This window comes from Periplaneta americana, chromosome 17 (genome assembly GCF_040183065.1).
Source record: "Periplaneta americana isolate PAMFEO1 chromosome 17, P.americana_PAMFEO1_priV1, whole genome shotgun sequence".
Taxonomy (NCBI): domain Eukaryota; kingdom Metazoa; phylum Arthropoda; class Insecta; order Blattodea; family Blattidae; genus Periplaneta; species Periplaneta americana.
In genome coordinates, this window is record NC_091133.1 from 49,631,472 (window position 1) to 49,656,576 (window position 25,105).

The window sequence follows — 25,105 nt, forward strand, 5'->3', positions numbered from 1 at the left end:
TTAAGCATAACGCTACGTATAACTTATAAATGCAATTTGTCTACACTTCAATTGTATTTATTCGTTTCAGACGGTACTCCAGTCTGAAGTCTGATTAGTTTAATATGTTACTAGGGCTAAACTAGCGCTGAGGTAGTTCCCTTCGTATTCATACATCTTGCATATACAAATTAGTTCGGTTCGTTCAGGATTTTAATATGCCTTGCTTATAGGATCAAATGCATCTCCACAAAAAATAAATTCAACTGTTTTCAGTTCAGAAATTACCGGAACTATACCTCAGCGCTACCAAGTAATATAACATGTATATTTCATATGAGGGACTGTGGTGAATTTTCTACCTATAAGTAAGGACGGTAACCGTGTTCTGAAGTTTATCCTAAAAATATATTCTTTATTAAATCTCAAAACCGTTTTCGTTCTCAACTTAAGCCTAAAATGTTGACGCAGATAGGTTATGTTAACATGGTAAATTCTCTTCACATAAAAATAACACAGTTTTATTTATTATTCCTGCCACATTATGCAACACATAAATGGAACTTATGCACATATTACATTGAATAAAAATTTAATTGTATTATGTATTTGTTCCCTACTATACTGGGTTGTAATGAATTGTATTTATCTAATCTACCAGATTACCACACAACTGTACATACACTAATTTCATAGGAGGGACTGTGGTAAATTTTGTACCTACAAGTAAGGAAGGTAGACGTGCTAAATTAAAATCACAATATAAATAATTATTCTTTATTAAATCTCAAAATAGCTTCCATTCCAAACTTAAAATGTTGATGCAACCAGGTTATGTTACCATGTAAAACTCCGTTCACATTAAAATAACACAGTTTTGTAATTATTTCTGCAACATACTATGCAATAAGAAGTGTGAAGGGGTCTTATACACACATTACACTAAATAAAATTGAGCGCCGACACGCTATAAAGTAATATATTTCACTCAGCTCCATATACTCAAATTGAAAAGCCCGACTCATCGAGTGACGTCACACAACCTGCATTACGGCCTGGTCTAGATCACGATGGCAGTGGTTGCTGGGAAGAACCAAGATTACATTAGCCGCAACTCGCGACTCGTCACGTGTCAATCAAAGTTGCCACCGCTTACGGGTGTTGGAGCAGTAGCATTGAGAGAGAGAGAGAGAGAGAGAGAGACCTACAGTAAGCCGTGAGAATCATTGAATCAGCATCTTTCACTCCTGATCACTGATCACAAATGTATGTGATCAGGGCTTTTACGTATGAATCGTTAGACTACTTAGTCATGCACCCACGCCTATCCCAAAACTAAGAAACGTATGAGTTCAGTTGAATGTTTTAACTTCAAAGAAAGAAAAAAACGGAAGACTGTAAAAATCAGCAGACAAATCGCTAATCGTATTTTACAAAATTTGTCGCCGAGATATTAAAAATTCCCTAAATTTAGCGACTTATCGCTAAATATGGCAACACTGGTTTAAATCGGGGTTAAACTCGTTGGCTGTCGATATGAACAACTGTTTTATGATATATCGAATGCTGACTTTATCGACTGAGAACACTTCGATATATCGAAAGTTTTCTGTTAAGATCAACACAACTAGGTTAATTCGTTGTTACACTAATCTTTTACTAGTAATTATTTGATAAATATAGTTATTTATAAATATGGTGGCAATTAATTATAAAGTAATTAATTAAGTAAGAAATGTTTTTCATTTATAAATTGTATATTTGATGTATTTTATGTTATTGTTATATGCAAACTCGCCTATCTCGGATGTTAGTATCTTCTCTATTAAAGGCACATATTTTTTTATTATAAACGTAGTTGTATGATGTATGAATTTGCTAGAAAACACTATTTAAATGGATCATTTAACACATTAACATGAATTTGTTGTGAGTTTTGTAAGGTTAGGTAACACGCGTGCTATAATTTTAGCCTTTCTAACTTACGGTACATGCAAATCGAATTGTAAGTAGGTAAACACGTACATATTGGGTTTGTTTTGATTGAATTTAAAGCTGAACTAAACTAGTTGAGGTAGTTCCCTTCGCACTCCGCTTATACATCTTTTATGAATCTGTGGCAGGTTAGGTTTGGTTAGTTTATGCTTCTATTATGCCTAGCATATATGATTCACAAAAATCTCTCATCAAATCAGCGATTGTCTTCAGAAATCACCAGAATTACCTCAGCGCTAGTTTTTACAGAATGTACTACATATATATTTTTTAATATAATCCGTAGTTCCAATTTCCGTGAGTCCCAAAATTTGTTAAGATAAGTTAAAAGTTATATTTGAAAAAGTTTGGTTTATTGGTCTATTTTTACTGATATGTTATGCCACTCTTGTTACTGGTATATAGTGAAAGAAACAGTTTTAAGATTATGAACATGTCTGACCCTTAACCGATCTGCTTTAACTCCCACAGTAGCCTAAATAAGTTCTAACGTAGGCCTAGACTAATCAACATTAACTTGCGGTGTGTGTAAGAGATTTTATTATCTTTTTTGTTGTAAACATTCTTTTATAATGGGTTAGGTTAGGTTTTCTATCTTCTCTTTGACTCCGCATATGATCAATCAATATTCTTAATGTATCCACTGTAGTCTATTCTGTTGTTTTTCACGAGAAATGAGGGGTACTATATGATCCGCATAAGATCCAGATATCGTAATGTCGTCTATTATTTGATATCTTCTTGTGCCCCGAACTCTTCTCCCGTTCACCTTTTAATGGGTAAGGTTTAATTATTATAACTCTTCCATGAATAGCCCTTAATTTTGATAATGTGTGTTCTTAAATCAGAAAACAGACATGTAAAATATAAAATGCAAATACTGATACCATAATAATAAAACTACGTCTGCTTAACATATTTCTATACAAATTAACGTCTACTTGCGTTCTGCAGTCTTCTACTTAATTTTACATGTACCTATATCCAAAATATTTTGCTTTAGTAGGACCTACATTTCGTTTGACATGCTGATGTTATAAATATAAATTCCATTACATTTCACACCTATGTGATTTTGCCTTCATCGTATTAAGCTAATTAAAATGTTTTTGCTACTTTATATCAATTCTTAGTGATGAATGATGTATTTACATTTATGTTAATAAAATGTTTAATTGCTATATAGGTTATAATATCAGGGGTTTTTTCGATCTGTAATATATATATATATATATATCAGAATGATGTTAGGAACTTTTTCATACGAACTTGCTCTATTCAGAATGGTGTTCTTGATAATCTTATATTGTTCTCATAAAAGCAGACATTTGGGAAGTTTTGGAAAGGGTGCATTTGCAATGAATTTTGTTACAAAAAATATTGCCCAAAATTATAGGCCTAATATTAATTGATTATCATTCAATAACTGGGCCTAATTAATTTTCAATTTAAAACTTAGACGGATTGATTGGGAATACTGTTGTTTTATAGGCTATCAATGGAAGTAATTTGCAATTATAGGTATAGTGCATTGTCTCATGGTTGTAAATATAAATAGGAACAGCTATTGGAAATGATTTAGCTTCCCAACTATGTTCAAGTATAATAAGATTTTCTCTTTTTGTTTTACAGGTAAAATATGGAAGATAATGTAAATGTTATGAAAGTGGTTTTGAAGAATTCATTTGGAGAATGTATCACTGTAAACATATATCCAGAAGATACCATTAAAGATTTGAAGACTAGAATTCGAGATCAAGTCGGAATACCCTTAGAGTTCAGTCAACTGAATAATAATGGTCAGAAGATTACAGATGATCAGAAAGTGGTAGATTACATATCAAATGGTTAGTATAAAACCGCTATTTTTAATTAATATTTTAGTAGCTTTCTATTACTAACTTAACGTAAAGATTGCCAGCCAGAGCTCTCAGCTGATAATCATCTTTCTTTGATTTTCCATCAATGGTTTAGACAAAGGAACACGGTTCCAACTTAACCAATTCTGTCACTTGATTGTTCTATCAAAATATCTTCTTTTATACAATTTACAATTCAGAATGGAAGATGATATGGATTATTTTTCTCTATAGGCTATGATTTTTTTTTCTCTGTTTTCTCAATTATCAGAGTCAAGTTAGCTCTGTCAGAGCGATGGACTATAGACTGGAAAATGTGAGTTCAATTTTGAGTAGCAGCTGAATTTCTCATCTTGCTATAACTTCCAGAATGGCTCCAGGATTTTCTTTAAAATTGAGTACTGGCTCCTTTCCCAGTCACATCACCAGTTCAAATGCTGACATTGAGAAAGCTTGGAAATTTCACCCACCCCCCCTGTTTCACATACACCTCAGTGGTGTTTATACGAAAACTTTTTGCTGTTGTGAGTCTGTTGATGGTTCCTTAACAAATGTAAGGGAGTTCGATCTCCCACATACCTTGCGATAAATATGTCTTTCTTTTTTTTTTCTTCATTAGTCTTCTGTTCTGTACATTCTAACGCATTCTTGGACTTCGTAAGGTTGTTTGACTGTCATAAATTTATTAAAGTCATGTGAAAATCCTCTGTATTAATCATTATTTCAAAATGTACCACGTTTTTCTTTGAACCTGGTGTTGCAGATATAAATGCATCCGAGAGTGGTGTGTTTTTAGATGAAGAAATTATACAGTAGTGAGAAAAAGTGAGAGATATTGATTTTAAATCTTACCCACCAGTTGCCTTCTATATGTAACAGTATCCACTAACATAATAAAAAGTGCACAAATTGGAAATGGGTAAAACCAGTTGAGAAGAGAGCCAGCAACTTAAGTAGTTGATTGCTTGGCTTTGGAAAGCAACCAACCAATATAATTCACACCATTGTAATATTTTATCATTATCTGCCCAGGGATATTAAAGGGCTTTGCTTTCAGATTTTCCTTCATTATGCCATTTCCGTTTTTGTAATTTAATTCATATGTATCCTATAAAATTTGTATATATATATTTATATGATTTTTAAATATTTTACAGTTAATAAATTGTAGTATGCTTTTTTTTTTCAGTAGGCTGGAATCCAGGTCTCGAACTTGATGGAGATAAAGTTGATGCAAGCTTTCTAACTTCTACATTCACGTGCATTGTGCCAGACTGCAGGAACTCCAAGACAACATGCCCTGACAGGACATTTTTTGCTCTCCCAAGTACCAAAGAAAAGTAAGTATATATAAGATTTATTTAATCTAATGGTCAGACATTTTGAAACATGTCATCAGTCTTCTAGCTTCCCAATACAGCTGTCCTAATAGATCTGTTGTGGTGACTGTGAAGTGCTGTGCAGTCCTTGATGTGTTCCCAATAGTGAGTATAATCATACCTGTGGGCAGTGGGCACCAATTTTTATAATTTGGCGGTTACATCACCCATTCGCAATTCCCAGTTTTGAATAAAGGGCTCACCTGCCTTTGGACACCGGGTCCATCAGATCTAGGAGGACATTTATATCCGCCGATCTTCTCCCTATCTGTCACCAGGGTACATTTCTCTACACTGTGGTAGGCCAGCAGCCAAGCAAGCTAAGTTTACACTTTAGAAAACTTTGCAGCTTCAAGATGGGGAACTTATATCTTCTACTCATTTGCCCTTGAAGAGGCAATTGACAATAACAAGGAGAAGTGGATCACTTGTAACAGTGATCTTTTCGTCTCCAGAGCAGTATTAGCCACAAAAGTGTTACCATCTCTCACCACGAGGAGGTGCAGTTGAAAATTTCCCTTCATTGATATATAGGACCTAAAACGGCATTTTCTATACTCTCCAGTACTTTGAGAGACTACACGGCAAGAAAGATGAATAAGCATTCGGGTGCATGATGTTCCTTATGATTTTCATGCGCGGAGGAAGGAGCGGCAACCAAGGCGTTGTCCCCTACTCTATTACCCTCCTACACCTGTAGTAACTCGCAGCAAAGAGCAAAGAGTTTACAATGCATTAGTACTTTGTTCCGATGTAATCATAGGTTCTATATTATTTAATGCATACAATTTATGATAGGCTATAACTTAATAACTATTAGAGTAATATAATATAATAATTATGAGAGAAGAAAATGAATGATCGAGTTAAAGAAGAAAACCAAATAAATTGTTATAATATAGCCTAATAGCTATTTAAATCAAGCTTTTTAATGAGCATAAATTCTTAAGGGAAAAATATTACGGTAATATGTTTTAGATGCTTTGATACAATTAATGCACTAGGTACAGTCATAAAAAAATAAATTCACATATAAAAACAAAGGTTCATTGACTGTTGAAATTATAGGCTTACTCCCTCTTATGAGGAACACTTCTGAAATATTCTTTTGCAGCAGCTAAATTACATTATAAGGTAAGGGTGTTAAAAATCTGACGACATGGAAGAAATACCAGTGTGTTTGAAACATTCATTTCCTTGCATGGGATCTCTTACAAGTGCGTTCAGGTACTACAGAACTCTCTCAAGTCTCAAGTATGCCACCTAAAGATCAACGAGGCAAACATCATAATCATCACAACAAAAAAAACCTGACGATATCTTCGAAAGTGTGCTCAACCACATTAAATCATTCAAGGTACAGAAAAGCCATTATGTTCAGTCAAAAAGTGATCGAATATATCCTCTCGACAATCTCAACATTAAAAAAATTATGAAATGTAAATTTCACAAGATCATTCCGATGTGTCTTATGAATACTAAAGGAAGATTTTCAACACCAGATTTAACGTATCATTTGGATATTCACGTCGTGACACTTGCAATACATGTGACAAGTTTCAGGCTGATCTCAAAGTTTATGAAAATAAACTCTAATAACATTGTGTCTTTTCTTCCTGTACATGAACGTATACTATACACTCGTATAGAGGATTCCATGTTAAGACAAAAGCATTGAACATTTGGGATGCTCAGACCACAAGGAAATCAAGTCTCAAAAATAAACTTTTCAGAAAATTAGACTTCAGGGGCCGTATTCATAGACATGCTTAGCGCGTGCTTATGCTGGATGATCAGCGAACTAACGTTTTTCGTATTCATAAACCAGTGTTAGCGATATGATATGATATGACTCCTGTACAAGTAACCAGTTGATAACCGGGGTTAGTTTAGCACGCTCATAGCGCGGGCTAGCGAAATGTCTATGAATAGCACCCAAAGTCTTTATGTATAGTTAAATACCCATTAAAGGTGAGTGTGATTTTAAACATCTGCACCATTACAAAGATTGTGAGGACATGATTCTTTTATGCTCTGAAAGTAGCCTCATCTAAGGTATGTACAGACGAAATATAGTCCCAATTGACCAAAAATGGACTTGATTCACTTGTGCTCTGAACATCTCATATAGAGGCTGTACCATCAACTATTTGTATTTTTCTTGAGAACTGGGAATTAATTAGTTTCCTTTAATTCATAGAACATAATTTCATTGAGAACTAGAGCGATTTCATGTGCTAAAATTGTGTTACACCTCTAAAATTACCATATAGGCCTATTTAATTTACGAACAGGGTAACGGCTAAATTGGTGGAATAGCCTTTTGCTTTCTGGCCAAACATCTCAGCTGAGAAATTTAACAGACAAGTAGGAGTAGTACAGTTGAGACTAAGATTTCACACTGTTAAAACATGTACAACATTATCTGCGCTTATTATATGAAGTACACAAAATTTAACTGTCAGCAAAAGAACAAAGGTATGAGGTATGTAACTTAAGTTCTTGTTTGATTATAGTGTGAAGTTAATAACGGAAAACATATGCTGCACATAATCTTAAATTGGTACTATAAGCCCTCCTTAACATTTAATAATGGAAAACGTGTGTTGCACATAATCTTAAATTTGTATTATAAGTGCTTCTTAGCATTAGTAACAGAAAATGTGTCCTGCACATGATCTTAAATGTGTATTGTAAGTACATCTTAACCCAATAAAATAATTATTGATTTTTGACACAGTATTATTATTATTATTATTGTTATTATTATTATTATTATTATTATTATTATTATTACTGGTATTATTATTTGTAATTGCAGTAACTTTTTAAGTACCTAAACTGTATTTTAATGCCTACTTTCGATCATTATGGAGCCTAGTTGAGGTATCTAAAAGTTGGTTAATGACCTAAATGTCCGAAGTCTAATTATAGTGTATATAAAATATGATATATGTTTTTGCAGGCACCATTATGGCAGTAACAGTTTTTTTTATCATTTGAACAGACTCAATGTACCTACTACCCTGTGTGATAAACTTGCTAGAACACTGTACGTGTTAGAAAGTGAGTGAGATAGAGATACTATACCTCACTCCATCTTCTAACGGAGGCATCTTGCGGCAACAGTGAACTAGCCAAAATCGATAACATACATACATCCATACATGATTTACTCAAAGTCAGCCTTGTTTTCTTCTTCAATTTTTTACTAAACGAGAAATAGTGTCCATTGAAATACCATAGTGAAGAACTGTTTCCCCAGAAAAGTTAGGTAGCTGTACTGGTAATAAAATTGAAGTTGTGGTACTCATAGAAGAATTTCGTTCAAACCCATAATCAGGGAAAGCAAGGAAAGGAGATCCTCTCTGGTGTGTGTGATGTGGAATTGACACCTAGTTCAGAAACGTTACAGTGCACATGTCATGTTTTACATCTGTGACTTGGTGGAAAAACCAAAAATCTCTCAGCATTGTTTTTAAAACATTATAATAATCTTTAAGCATATTGCATTATATAGGTGTGGAAAAAAATATATGTATAACATTTGAAACTAAAAACAGGGAACCAAAATAAATATTTTGAGGATAGAATTAAGGGGTTGCAGATGCTTTGTTGTGATACTACATGCATCATCTTTAAACGTGCAAGGTTAGAGCAGATATTACCTGCATTAGGAATCATGTGGATTTGCAAAATAAAAAAACAGACATAGAGATCCGTAACAATGTATTAATGAGTAATTTGACAAACCTTTACTTAGAAAAGTGGTTATTTTAATTGTTATGTAATGTTGGTGTACTTGCACTCCACCATGTGATTCTTTTGATAAAAATCAAGATCTTTTCTGTTTACATAATTTCACACTCTTGCAGTTTTTCTCAGAAATGTGGTTTAAAATTGACCATATAATACAATAGTGACGGTGTTTGAATTAATGAATTAGTAAATGAGATTTTCATAAGAAAACTTTGGGTATCCCACCATGTGCAGGAATTTAAATCTCCAGCAATCTGGAACTGAATACAAGTTGTATCTTTACGACAATGTACAGGGTGAACTGTAAGTAATGCCATTAATTTCAAAGGATTATTCTTTGAGATATTTCGAACAAAAAAGTTTAATACAATTTTACTCATTTTTCTTCCTTTTCGAGATAATTTGTTTTATATGAAACATTTCATAGTGTGTTTTGGGAAAACCATTGATTTAATTCCCAATATGCTCAGTCAATTTAAGAAAACAGTGTATTATGATAATAAATTATGGAAATAATAGTAGTATTGTCCATCAAATGTGCAGAAATTTCATCTGAACAAATGTAACACTGTGAAATTTCTTTGCAGAACAAAAAGTTACACTGCTCTCTTAAATTGACTGAACATATTGGGAATTAAATCAATGGCTTTCACAAAACACACTATGAAGTGTTTTATATGAACCAGATTTTATCTCGAAAAGAAAGCAAAAAACGAGCAAAATTGTATTAAACTTTTTTGTTTGAAATATCTCAAAGAATAACACCCTGAAATTAATGACTTACTTGCAATTCACCTTGTATATATGCTGTGTTCCAAGTCATGGTGGGGTTTCAGAGGATTATATTTTTTTAATGAATCTAAGTAGAATATTGGTAATATTGGTGCCAGATGAAAATAAAACTCTCAAAGTTTTTCGTCTGTAAGTTTGAGGCACTGAAGGAAATAAAAGATGCTACCAATTGAACAGTTGTGATAATTTTCATTGTTATAACTAATTATACAAGATGACTGTCAAAAGAAAAGTGCAGTGTTGATCTTCCAGTACGTTTTTTCTCCAATAGGCTTCCATTCCAGTCTCTTTAACTGTCTATCCCAATGACGAATGTTATTCTCGCCTGGTAGTTCTTCATTAAATATGTGACGAATTCACGTCATACATGAATCACAGCCACAAAACACATTGCACTTTTTTTTTTGGACATATCTTGTATTATAATTAATTGTAACAATGAAAATTACTGCATTTGTTTGATTACTACCATCTTTTGTTTCCTTCAATGCCTCAAACCTCTGATCACATAATTATATATTAGATTGGCCATTCCCATGTTATGAAATGAGAACCACCACCAGAGTCTCCACTGTCAAAAAGACACTTTTTGGTAACGACTGATAGATGGAAGTACAGCTGCTCATGCAATTCCATAAAGATTATAACGTAACTTCTTTTGCAGTCACCAGATGGCAGCATAGTGAAATTGATAAAAGTGGTTGCCTTGAAAGTCAATTAGGCTGCTCAGTCTGTTATATGAGGTCAGGGCTCAAATTTACAGACAAAAAACTTTGCGATTTTTATTTTCATCTGGCACCAAAATTACATTTCTACCTCTATTCTTTCAAAAAATATATTCCTCAGAAACCCCACCATGACAGTGTAGCACGATCTAAAGAATTATCTGCTGCGCAGAGTTTTGGCTTACCAGAGCAGTGTTATCTCAGGTCCAGTCTCCCAATTTCTTTTTTATTTGAAATGTGATTTTTTTTTCTTTTGTTAAGTTTCAGTTAATGGATTAGATATTACTGTACATAAAATTAAAGAACATTCTGAACTCAGAATTTATTACAATTTTCTTGATTTAATAATGATAATAAAAGAGCTAATGTAACTGCACTGATGTACAGTTAATTTTTAAGCTGAACCAAATCAAATTATTGCAGTAATCTTTAAATTTGTTTAGAATGGTGTAAAGATCTGCAATTTCATTCTTTTCTGCTTCATAAGCCAGAATGATAGTTACTCACTCAAGTAGCTGAACTGAAGACTCCTTTGTTATTTGTTGAATAGACATAATTTGAGTGTATATACAATATTGCGACAATGTCTGACATATTTTTTATATAGTCGATGAAAAATTCGCAACATTGGATATTTATTTTCGCCAAAGTGCATGGTGAAGTGCATGTTCGCTAATTTTTCTTTACTTTCTGAAAAAGTGTATAATTTAATTTGACTCTTTTAATTTGTGTAACTATTCATTTTAAACAGCAAGTGAAACATGTTCTTCTGCTTTTCACAGACGACAACGATGGCTGATTGTATGCAAGCGTGAAGACCTAGCAGATGATATGACACCCAGTCTGGCAGTGTGTTCTGATCATTTTATACAAGAGCAATTTACCAATTCATCGCGGAGAAAATTAAAAGAAGACTCTGTCCCAACTGTTTTTCCAATGGTTCAGTCTTCTTGTGATCAGGACTGTGTGTTAGAGACAGAAGACTCCGTGTTTCTAGGTAAGGATCTTATCTTTTATTTAAATTTTGTTACTGATTCGTAGAGAAGATAGGAAATTATTATTATTTTTATCAGAGCGCCATTCCCTGGCAGAAGCAATTTATTTATTTCTATGTCACTCCATGATTTTTTAAAAATTCCATTTCTGAGATAGAAGGAGCGCCTGAAAGACAATTCATAACCCTCGATAATAGGATGATCAGCACCTGCGTCTGTATCTCAATTGCTAGTGCACTGGTCTTTCATCCAGGCGGCCTTGGTTTGATCCCCGATCAGGTCATGATGGAATTTTTGATGGACAAAGCAGATGTTGCAGAGGATCTTTCCAAGGGTACTCCCATTTCCCTCTATCATTCCACCAATACTCTCCACCTCCTCAGTTCATCTATCATCTGCAGTGTGAAGTCTTGCGGGTAGTACAGGTTTCGGGTGCTGATATAGGAAAGACTTGAGGATCCAGGTTGCTGGAATTTATCAGGCTACAGTGAAACCTTTCCTTACAGACACTCTCGAGATACGGGCACTACTCATATACGGACAGATTTTTATGTCCCAACTGAAATAATATAGAAATAATTATAAATTCAACTCTCATTTACGGACGCTCTCAGACACGAACACGGACAGCTGTTTGACAGTCCTAAAGCTTGCTTTACCTCCTGATTACGGACAGAACTTGGATTTCAAGATCTGTTGTGTTGCAAAAATGGAAAATTTACTTTTGAGGACTGTACAGAAATTCCTTAACATGAAAGAAGACAATACCGTTAGTTGGAAGCGGGTGAAATTCCTTAACATGAAAGAAGACAAGGGTCTCACACGCTACCACTAGCCCAGCCAGCTACTCCTTGTTAGCTGGAAGTGGATGAATAAACGAAATCATAAAATTGCATTTAAAGCATGAAGGGATATATTCATTCATAATGTTCTGCCCAAGGGCAGGTCTTTCACTGCAAACCCAGCATTCTCCAGTCTTTCCTATTTTCTGCCTTCCTCTTTGTCTTCGCATATGAAGGGATATATAATGCATGTTATAAATTGCTGTTAGATTGGGAAGCTTCCCTCCCACATGTGGACAGATTGTTACATCCCTTCAGTGTCCGTAAATGAGAGGTTTCACTGTACTCATATGCAGATAGGGCCTAGCTCTATCAGGGACTGGGGCAAGATGACCCACCTGTCACTGTCAGATGATCAGGAAGGTCTGAGCTCTGGGTCTCAGAGGCTTATCAGGCAACTAGTCCACGAAATGAGTCCCGGTTCTGTCAGAGGCAGGATAGTCCACCTGTCAGCGTCAGATTCACGTATGCCACTCAGGTCACCTGTCAGACAATCATCGCATATATGGGGTACACTATGTACCAAAGCATGCCTAAGTGTATGGACACATCCTGGATCCAATCCTCATAAAGCCAGCCAGCCAGAATGATCGGCGAGGATGATGATCAGCTGAGTTGAATTTTGGTGTGGGCGAGTAATAGCTGTAAATTTTGCGTGGAGTCTTTCTCATTCAAGGACAAGATTCTTTTAATTGCTGTAAATCTACAACACAGTCCTTTCATCCTTGAACTTGAGAACTTTGACTCCAGTCATAACCACTTCATCTCCAAGGGTAACTTTATTACATGAGTGAAAAGCATACTAGGCGACTCTGGTACTTCAATGCATAGATCAGAAGCATACCAGGCGACTTTAACACTTTTTTACATGGGTTAAAAGTGTGCCAGGTAATTCTCTCACTTCCTTACATGGGTTAAAAGTGTGCCAGGCAATTCTCTCACTTCCTTATATGGGTTAAAAGTGCACCAGACAATGCTTTCACTTCATTACATGGATCAAAATTGTACCAGGCAACAAAGTCACTTCATTCTATGGGTCAGAAGTATACTAGTTAGTAGTGTTAAAGATGGTGACCACCATCGTCACCATCTTTAACACTACTAAACTATCATTCTGTAATTTATTTTTAATTCACTGGTGAATTAAAAATAAATTATAGAATGATGGCAAGGAAAGTATGGTGTCCCAGTGTATTTTTCCTATTGGATTTTCTGGGTGTTCACCCGTGTATAGAAAAGTGGAAAAACTGGGAAATGTCAGGGATTTTGTTAAATGACAGGAAAACGGGAAATGTCAGGATATTGAAAAAATCTGGAAATTTATTCTTCTGCCAAATAAAATGCACATATTTGCATATAACTGAAACAAAAGTAATTGTATCTCATTTTTAATGTTTAGATATTTGGTTGACTATAATTATTCTGTCCCATTGGCAAGCTTGATCAGCCATGGACATTCAGATTTCTTCTTTTTTTTTTTTTTTTTTTGAAGACTGAAGAGACGATAGAAGGCTATGATATCACGCATGCATAATTTTGTGAATACACAACAGGATTTAAATAAAGTGTAGTTACATTGTAAGAAGAAAGTTGCTTGTTGGGTTGGAATAAGGAGAATTTGAGTTTCTTAAGTATGTTTTACATGTGTTGAAATTGGCATTGAAGTTGTGATGGCAGTTACAAAAGCTTAAGTAATCTTTGTAAGGCTAAGTGAACTAGTACATTTTGGTTTATAAGTACCAGTGCATATTAAGTTTTGTTGTTATATGATAATGTTCCAAACATTTATTCATTTTTAGAACATTTATACTACTAAATGCTAATGAGAAGTTACGTTATGGATTGTGAGTTGCACATTTCTCTAGTTTAGCATGAACATATTCACATCAAATATTTCAACATACACTTGATGCTTTATTTTTTATTTGAACACAGATCTTTGGAACAAGAAGAAAGAGCTCTATTCTTAAGTCATAAAAGCTTTGTAGGGAATATGTCGTTTCGTGATATACAAATACATCACTGCTGTGACTTGACTTTGTCCTCAGTGCTTAATCTTCCCCTGTGTACATCGTGCGTTAAAGCAAACGACACTTACACAAATTCACGCTATAGGAGAGCAACCATTTTCCATGTCAAAGGTTGTATACATATGTTGGGGTCATAAATTTGAAGCAGTTTTTACAAAATAATAGTTTATAAAAGTTAAAAAAAATATATTATTTTGTATATTTTGAGACCTGAAGAATCCAAAAATGGAAAAGTAATTATGTGGTGCCATTTAAAAAACAGACTCTTTGGCACACCTTTATAAATTAAAAATACAATTTTTCAAAATGTATTCAAAATATTTAATTTTTTCACCCCCTGTAACTTTGTGTAAGTTTCTTCATGAAGTTAAAAGTAGGAAAGCTACAAGCAATATCCCATACTCTTTACTCAGCTTGCATATGAATATCTATTTCATGTGAATTCTTGCAAAATTAACTACATCAATCTAAATGATAATAAATAATAATAATGATAATAGTAATAATAATAATAATAATAAAGTTATTATAAAATTATTATTATTATTATTATTATTATTATTATTATTATTATTATTATTATTATTATAAAAAAATTCCTTTTGTCTATGGTGCACGAAATTAAAGTTCATCATTTTATTTAACTCTATGATGCAAGAGCCACATAAGATGTCAGAACCGATCCAAAAACTTACCATTTAGTAGTACTGTGTGACTACCAGTAGCCTTACACTCTTGAAATTAATCTTTGGTGTAGCCGGGAATCGAACCCAGGACTTCTTGTTTCATAGTCAGACAAGCTAACACTGCACTAAAGAAGCAGTCATCATATATAAGTTCACAGTAAATTATTTCATTCATGCATTTTCTCTATAGTACATATATATACCTAGTTTTCTGCCCAGGGGCATGTCTTCAATCTTCCTTCTTTTCTACTTTTCTCTTAGTTCCCACATATGCTCTATATGCCTTAATGTTGTCTGTCATCTAATATCTTCTTCTGCCCCAAACTTTTTTTTAATTCACCATAACTTCAAGAACATCCTTCAGTAGGTAGTTTTTTCTTGGCCAGTGACCTAACCAATTTCTTTTTCTCTTCCTGGTCAGTTTCAGCATTATTCTGTTTTCACCCATTCTTTCTAGCACAGCTTCATTTCTTATTTTTTCTGTCCATTTTGTACACTCCATTCTTCTCCATATCCACATTTCAGAAGCTTTCAGTCGTTTCATTTAGCCGTAATGCCAATTTTTCTGCTCCATAAAATGTCACACTCCACACAAAGCACTTCATTGGTCTCTCAGTTTTCGCATAAAATTATCCATTTTCTGTTAAAAGCTTTCTTTGCCATGCCTATGCTCCTTTTGACTTCTTTAAAGCAGCTCATGTTACTACTTATAGTACATCCAGAATATTTGTAGCCGTCCACTTGTTCCAATGTCTCATTTCGAATTTGCACATTTATCGTCTATATTTTTCTTCCAATAACCATGGTCTTCTTGTTTGCATTTGCCTTCATCCCTTACTGCTCACAGCTGTCATTCAGTTCCATTTGTTCAGTTACCCTAGTATCATCTCCTCTTCTGCTAACAATGTCTTATCAGCAGAAAATCTTATGCACTTTATTCTCTTTTCTCCAACTATTACCCGTCATGTTCTGAAAACAATTCTTCACTAAATCTCCCAAGTAAATGTTGAACAGGGCAGCCTTGTTGTATCCCTCTCTCTATTCCACTTCTTCTTTTGGACATTTCTTCTCCTATCCCGACTTTGACTCGATTATAAATAATCTTGTGCCGCTTTGAAACTAGCTTTTAAGTTAATTTGTTTCTAGTGTAGACAGTGCAATATAAACAAGTGAAATTAAGTAAGACTTCTTTGATTGATAGTTTAAGAAAATAAACTATGAATTGAAATATATGAAACATATGAGAAAATATCATATTTATGACACCAATCTTTTTTATATTGTCATTATATTCTTATTCTAGTTGATACTGTTCATTGAATGTATAATCAATTTCTCCTTATATTGCTTCTCAACTTTGAATTAATAAAACTTTGTATTGTATTACAGTTAACACTCTTCCATAGCTGTCACTTTATATCCATTGTTTTTTTTTTACAGATATATGTGAAACTATAATTAAAACTGAGCCAGATGCAGAGAGTAGTGTAGATGCTTATATGAACGTTGATGATGGTGAAATTACGAAACATCCAGGTCAATTATGTAGATTATGTGCCAGCAACACAGGAGATGTGATCTACATATTCAGTTCCACAGGGAAGCAGCTCAACATAGCAAACAAGATCAATGAAAGCTTACCTGTTCTGGTACGTGTATAATATGGCTTGTAGTCTAGTGTAATGAAATGGAAAATGTTGCTAATCCCTTACAGAAATTGTGTGGAGAAAGTAAAGGGAGTAGGTGCTGTCAGGCTTCATCCTCTTCTGAGTAACGTTATGCACGACCATACTTCATACTTCACCATACATTCCTTATATGGGGTTTAATTTCGAAATGGAGGTTTTTCATATAGATGTACTTAATAGATAACTCGAAAATTGTGATTCGTAAAGATATGCTATTTCCTTGTAAAATACTGCTGTAAAAATATTTTAATAAATAGGTACCAAAACCTTTGATAATTTATTATTTTCTTATTATAATTTCATACCTCCAATTAGTAAAATAGTGTTGTAAATAATTTACGAAACTGACATGTGTTTTTTGACATACAGTAGTATTTACTGGGAGTGCGATATATATTCATTTATAACAGACCACTTGCTGGAAATATTCCCTGCTTGAATCTTGTTATAACAGGCACATCCATAGAAAGTTCAAAATTACTTACAGGCATTCAGATCACTTATAAAGAAATTTACTAATGATTATACGTTAAAACTTGTAAATTAACAACTTTTAATAATGTACTATGTTAACTATTGAAACTTAAGAAAATATGATACCTTTGTGAGTATTTTTGATATGGTTTTCGCCATTATCAAACATTCTAGTGAGATTTTGCGCGTTCTTTTGGCTTCTTATTACTGGATGTTGTAGGGGGAGTGTAGATAGTGGTGGGGTGTGTTTGTGATTGGTAGTGTTGTATCGAGAAGGTTGTGCATTTTGACATTCAGCTAAATGTTGAGGATATGTTGTGTTTGTGTTTTTAAGTGCTTAAAAATTTCATATTGTTCTAGTGAGTTCATTTTTAGATTTTACAGTTCAGTGTGTAAATTTCCATATCTGTTTCTGTATTGTTGTAGTTGTGGTTTAAATTGGTGTTGTGTTCTGCATAGTTGGATTATGGCTGTAATTTGTTCATTGTACTATCTTTGAAAAAATCTCCAGTTTGTCTAATGTAGAAGTTGTTACAACTACTGCATGTTTGTTGTCTTGTTTGTGTGTTAGTAATGATTGTGTTCTGTTTTCTGTATGCAGTGTTATATTTTAACTTTCTAAGAAAGCTGCAATCTTATGTGTGTTTTATTTTTGTATGTTAGTGTGATGTACTTGTTATCTTGTGCTTGTGTTGTGTTTATTTCTTGTGCTTATTACACATCACCAACTCCAGCCACAACTATATCAATATAGAGACAGATATGGAAATTTTACACTCTGAACCAAAGCGCCAGAAACTAAAACATACTAAAACAGCAGTTTGGGCGCAGAAGGATTTTGCATTATTTTTGTTGACATGTAATTGTAGAATAGACCTACTAATTCTTGATTTAATTACAATCGTTATATCATCATATTCGTCATCTAGTTGGAAATGGCAGTATCAATATAAAGTAATTTCTTGTGAATATTCTTCTTGTTACTCCCAGTGATGCACTTTTAATATACTCTTAAGCTCTTTCAATTGTGGGGAGCATTGTATAATAATTGTTATCCTAATGTATATTTCACTCTCAGAATTAAGTACAAAGACTTTGTGTGGAAGAAAATGACTTTCAGTAAATCGTTAGGCACGTCCTTGAAAGATAAACATATTGGTACTTGGAAAAATTGCTAGTGAAACCACAGTTTCAAGAGAGCCTTTCCGTGAATATGTCTACTAAAAGAATACAATGTGTGTTTGAAAAAATTAAATATATTGTGTTTATGTATATTACTGACTACTTTATTTTTACACCATAACTACGTACACTTTATTTTAATTTGCACTAAAGAAAGAAGGAGAAGTAGTAGGGTTTGCTTTAGTTACTGTCTCTCAATGTAAGTTGATGCTAACTAAATATGTAGCATAGTTCATACACGAAAGAGATTCAATGTTTCTAGTGAACATCATATCAGTGTAAGACTTAGATCTAGTAATACTAGTTTTGCGATTGGATAATAGCTGCAAACCAAACATTTCTTCCATAAACATAACAAAGTTGTTCTTCATAAAATGTTTATGAAAGTAATTGCTGGTGCCGAAGTTTCTTGTTTATTTGATCATTTTTGCCTTTTGTGACGACTGTTTTCAGCAATTTACTGTGCAACAGTTTTAGAAATATTAGAGAAGCTGAAAGTCTGTAAAATTCCGTATATTTCATAACCAATATGTCTGATTCCATCTCTTACTGTTTAGGAAAGGCAAGCACTTAAATTGGGCATTTATACTAAATTTTGTTAACTTTTTGTTTATGATAAAATAACGTAGATGCCCTTAAAGATCTATATTTTCTATATATTTTATATTCAGAATTCAACCTTCTAGTGTGTACCATTCCTGAGCTGTTAACCTTTGAACAGGTCTTACACTTACACAATCATCTCGGTGTTACACATAAATCTACATTGTAGCTCACAGATAAACATATTCACGTTAAAAAAAACTGAAATCAAAACGATTTCTAGATTCTAAATTGTGACGTAGGTTCTATTTATTATTATTATTATTATTATTATTTATTATAATGTTTGGCCAGCATATGTATTTCACTAGGTTAGCTTCAATTGAGGACACGAAATTATCTATGAAGGTAAGTCAGTATGATAAAATGTTTATTTTACAGGTGCAAAAGACTGATCCACTGCCAAAGCAGCTGTGTTCTGCTTGTGTGGTGAAGCTAGACATGTGCTATGCATTTTCCCAGTCCTGCCTAGAAGCTGAGGAGAAGCTAAAATCCTTGACGAAACTGAAACGGTTCTGGTAAGACACAATTTGATTAAATTACTCAAAAGTTTATTGTTATTATTGTTGTTGTTGTTATTAGTAGTAGTAGTAGTAGTAGTAGTAGTAGTAGTAGTAGTAGTAGTAGTAGTAGTAGTAGTAGTAGTAGTAGTAGTACAGAGCCTTTAACTGAAGACACAACCCTGGTCACGGCAGGCAGGTGGGCAATAAGCCGATCTCTATAGCGGGAAAACTCAGCGGTGTTGTGCGGCGGCAGGCAGGAGGCTGGATGGATATTCTAGTCTCTCAAGCAGAAAACCCAGCAGGATTGTGCAACCCAGCTTGCAGTTAGTGTTAGTTTCTTTTCTGCAAAGTGTGTACGTGTTTGGTCAGTTTTAGTTTTCATTTAACGTTTGGTGAACTGTGCTCTGTTTAAGTTTAAATTTATCATGGTGTTTACCACTGAAGAGAGGATGTTTTTACTTTTGACGTATCCGAAGAAGAAATCCTACAAAAGTTGTCGTAAATTTCGTTGTCAATTCCCTGATGCAACTGTCCCAAATAAGGCCACGATTTCAGGAAATTTTGTATCATTGGTTCAGTTTTAGACAGGAAGAAAATCAAGAGACGCATTGTACTAACAGAGGAAAAGCTTGATGGTTTTGGAGCACTCTTAGAGGCGAATTCAGAAAAATCTATCTCACGTGTAGCTGCACAGTGTGGTGTGTCTGTAGGATTGCCCATAAAGTCACGAAATTGCTACATTTAAAGCCTTATAAAATTAGAAGAACTCACAAACTGAACATTCCTGATCATAATGTTAGAATTAATTTCTGTAACTGACTTTTAAGTTCCATACACAATGGTATAATCAATCCCGAACTGTTGTTCTTTACTGATGAAGCATGATTGCATTTAAGCGGATATGTAAATTCACAGAATAATCACTATTGGGAGTGACAACAATCCCCACGTGCTTGATGAAGCACCTCTGCATGATGTTAAAGTTAATGTGTGTTGTGCGATCACTTTCAGGAGAATAATTGGGCCAATCTTCCATTATAACACAGTAGATTCTCACTTTTATATCAGTGACATATTGTCTCAATTTTTTGAAGAAATGAATGAGGATGAAAAAAAATTATGGATGGTTTATGCAAGACAATGCAACAGCCTATATAGGCTAGCGATCTATTGCAGGAATTAAGGCATGTGTTTGGTAACCAAGTGATCGTTAATTGGCCCCCCTGTTCCTCGAATCTTAATCCATGTGACTTTTATCTTTGGTATATGTTAAAACATGAAGTGTATGTGAACAATCTTCATACATTAGAGGAACTTCAAAAAAATATTCAGGCCGTGATTTCCAGCATTTCAAGGCAGGAATTGGATCGCATATTACAGCATCTCCTTCGCCAGTGTGAACATTGTACTGAAGCTTGAGGAGGTCATTTTGAACATCTTATGTCTTAAGGTAAGGAAATAAGCACTATTCATTTAATTTTACAGAAGATAAACTAACACTAAATGTGTGTAAAAAGAATGCTTGCCGTGCTCCTTAGCCATTCAATTATTGCACAACACCGCTGGGTTTTACAACTTGAGGCGCCTGCCGGTGCCTGAGTTGGATTTTAAGTTGGAGGCACTGTAGTAGTAACAGCATGATTATTATTATCGTTGTTGTTATACACTTTTTAGTCACATACAGTCTTACTAATAAACCGTGTATAGTTTTTATACGAGACTTATGCAGAGTTGAGACAGAAAACGTTATTAATAAACCGTGAATAAGCTATGGACGTATAAACAGGCTGTAACTATACAATGGGAATTGCTTTGCAGTAGTTATATACACAAAACCCCTTGTTTAAGCGTTGTATATAGCAAAAAAATCGCCACCCCTCTAACAGCTGTTCGTATCGACTGTCATTTTATGATGATGGTTACCTTGTAACCACAGAAGAACAAACCAAAGTTCATAGAATTATTACAATAATATTGCTCTAGCTTGTACTGTTTGACCAAAATGTAGTGTGGTAATTGATTAGAGCCAGTTGTACTATCGATATTTAACACGCCACACTAGAGCGCTCTACCGGATGCAATAAGAACTCAGATATTCTATTACCTTTCGTAACGAAGTAATGACGAAACAATGACGTAGCTGTGTAACAGTCATACTATTATACACGACATATGTAGTGATTATTAATAAGGAATTTACACACGGCTTATAAACGAGCTACTCATTGTATAAGACAGTTAAACGTCTGTATATAGAGTTTTTATTAGTAAGAACGATAGTTTACAATTCAGTAAACTGATAGTAATTTGTTTTGCCTCTGAGTTAATATATCTGAGGTTCAAACCGAATTTTTATACACAATACATACTTTCGAAAGTGTGGCTTCCATCACATGAGGAAATAAAGCACGTAAAAGAATTCTTTGTGTATGATGGGTGATCAGTAATGACAGAATTCTGTTTATAGATACTTAGAATCTGTTAAAATTACAAAATTTATTTTATATAAGGGTGCTGTCTGTACTTCAGAAAAAAAGTTGCTAAGCTTGGCAATAAAATCTCCTGCAGTAGCACTAAATTATGTAGTGGGAAAACCTGAGTACGAAATGTAAAATTAAAAAATGTTATGAAAAATATAAAAATTATCAGTTATATCAGATTAAATAATTTGAATCACTGCCAGTTCCAGGCTCTCCTCAGTAGAGTAAAAGCTGAATATTCTTCACAGCTTCTTTTCTTCTTCTTCGGCTTCCTGGAATTTGGCCATAGACCTGTTTCCTCTTCAAGGGACTGAGTCCTTCCATCTTTTTAATGGACGGCCAATATTAGCTTCTTTTCTGTACTGAAATTTGTTGGCTGAGTAGACAAAAAAGATTCTGAAGAATTTCATTTGACAGGCGAAATCAATGATTTCACTTTGAGCAAGAACAATATAGATAACATTTGAATGATGATGAATAAATAAATAGCTTACTGCTGATGTCTCACTAACATAACATTTGAATAATGAATAAATAGCTTACTGTTGATGTCTCACTAACATGTCTACGCGTCTTAGTAATTTCTACTTGCTGCTATAGGGGAAGGTTAATTTTGTACAGTGGACCTCGATTAACACTCTTCAACTGTCATTATTTCTAGTAATTGTCATTTTTCAGATCATGTACCAATACATTGCTCCAGGGTGACTAACATTCGCACAATCTCGAGCATCTAGTCATGTGCCTGAATGTTTTGGTTTGTAGGCCCATTGTCTTTGTTATGTAGACATTTAAGAGCATGTAATCTCTTAATTTCCCTATCAAAGGTGGTAAACAAATATGGCGTCCTGCCCAGAAATTTCATTTTACAATATTTATTAAGCTTTTCTATAACGTAATTTACAATTCATGTTAGTTTTTCAGATAAGTCTTAGCATTAAGTAATACAAACAAAATTCAATTTGTCAATCATATGACATCATTATTTGCCGTTTATTAACATGCGTTAATACATGTTAATTATTTAAAAATATGTATGAACGTTTTCGCCTTTCTTTGCATCATTAGATAATTTCATTTTGAGGTATCTAATTATCCTAAGTTACATTGTTAGATTTGTGTTCCATTCTTGTTTCTTATAGTAATCTATCAGTAATTAAAGAGTATAAGTATAAATGGGTATGATGTTAATTTATGAGCTTCATGTCTATGGGTTTTATGTAAAGGGTTATCGTTAATATCTAATTTCATTGAAAGTTGTATATATACTGTATGTATACATATACACAATGCGTGTTTTTAAAATATTTAAAAAAATAACATTATTTTCCAAATACTTTATTTTCATTCATTATGTTACACCTTAAACTACTTCTCCACATAGTCACCGCCATTATTGAGGCACTTGTCATAACAGGAAACCAGTTTTTGTATGCCTTCGTCAAAGAATGATGCTGTCTGTGATGAAAGCCAAGTCTTCACTTCTTGTTTCACGACCTCAGTGTCGTCATTGAAATGTTTTCCACCATGAAATTTCTTCAGATGAAGAAACAGGTGAAATTGCTTGGTACCAAGTCAGGGCTGTCATCGCAAAGTTTTGCTTCCACGGCTTGCACCAAATCATCCGTGACCACAGATGGTCGGCCGCTCCGTGGCTCATCATGCACATTTTCACGACCTTAGTTACTTAAACTGTCCAGCCACTTCCTCACCATTCCATCGCTCATTATTGTTTCCCCATAAACCTCACACGCCTCTTGGGCTGATTACCTAGTTGGGTTTTTTCCGAGGTTTTCACCAACCGTAAGGTGAATGCCAGGTAATGTATGGCAAATCCTTGGCCTCATCTCGCTATTACCAATCTTATCGACGCTAAATAACCTAGTAGTTGATACAGCGTCATTAAATAACCAACTAAAAAAATGAACCTTACACAGTAGGCGATGAATGTCTGCTGGCGTAACATATCTCACATTCAAAAAACGAATCACTGATCAGACTTCACACTTGGCGGGTCATTCAAGCAAGCAATCTTCTTAATGTATCCAGCTGTTTGCTGACAACATAAATTCCACTATAGTCCACTGTAGTCTATTCAGTTGTTTTCCACGAGAAATGAGGGGTTGTTCGATTGTTTTGAAAATTTCAAAACGCTCTCACAATAAGGAAACACAAAATGACTACTACTCACAGCTACGTCTGGCTTGCTAAAGAATAGAGGAAGTCATTTCTCATGCTCAAAATCGCTATCACAGCAAAATTTAAAACAGTAATTTTAAAAATATGCCTTGTACAAATAATTATCATGTCATGTTATTATATCATGTTAATAATAATAATAATAATAATAATAATAATAATAATAATAATAATCCGTGGCGCTACAGCCCGTGAAGGGCCTGGACCGACCAGCCGGTTGCTGGCCTCACGACCACATGCCAAAGCAGAGGTGGACAATCATCCAACCAGAATGGAGGTATCATGTGGTTAGCACGATGATCCCCCCAGCCGTTATAGCTGGTATTTGCAACCGGATTTCGCTACCTATTGTAGCTCCCCAAGTGCATCACAGTGCTGGGTGGGCACCAGTCCCATACACTGGCCGAAATTTCATGAGAAAATTTCTTCCCCCATGAGGACTCGAACCAGCGCGCATTCCGTAATGCGAGTCCTAGGCAGGATGCCTTAGACCGCGACACCACGGCGCGGGACATTATATCATGTTAGTGTCTGAAAACATATATATATATATATATATATATATATATAATACAAAAACCTCACGTTACATTTATGGCTAACATTACATTTGTATTTGTTGAAAGATTTAAAAGTGTCATTTTTGCACATGAAAGATAACTATTTATTATTTGTGCTAAAATATCGTGATATGTGTTGATTATGTATATATTTGTTACTATATTATAATTGGTGTCTTCTTTATATATTATGAAGTGGATGAAATATTTCTTCCATATGTTATGTTTATTTCAAGCATATTTGTTGAATGTTGTATCAACACTTAATTAAATGTTGTATGTATGCGATATTGTGATGTTCTTGCACAAATTCTGTAAAATACTGTACATATAATAATTGACATGTATTAACGCGTTTTAATAAGCTGCAAATAG

The 25,105-nt window shown here is 34.1% G+C and overlaps 1 protein-coding gene across 3 annotated transcripts in view; it reads left to right on the plus strand.

Annotated features, from left to right (window-relative positions):
* The first annotated feature begins 1,578 nt into the window (after positions 1–1,578).
* The window catches only part of LOC138693114 (zinc finger protein 624-like), a 42,282-nt gene continuing 18,755 nt past the window's right edge, over positions 1,579–25,105 (plus strand). The window contains exons 1-6 of one of the 3 annotated variants that reach the window (XM_069816749.1): positions 1,579–1,707; positions 3,607–3,821; positions 5,026–5,173; positions 11,271–11,485; positions 16,482–16,690; positions 19,370–19,506. In XM_069816749.1, coding sequence (XP_069672850.1) covers positions 3,614–3,821; positions 5,026–5,173; positions 11,271–11,485; positions 16,482–16,690; positions 19,370–19,506 — 917 coding nt within the window. In that variant the 5' untranslated portion in view covers positions 1,579–1,707; positions 3,607–3,613. Of the gene's footprint in view, positions 1,708–3,606; positions 3,822–5,022; positions 5,174–11,270; positions 11,486–16,481; positions 16,691–19,369; positions 19,507–25,105 lie in introns of all 3 variants that reach the window. The other 2 variants (XM_069816747.1, XM_069816748.1) reach the window with 2 other exon arrangements.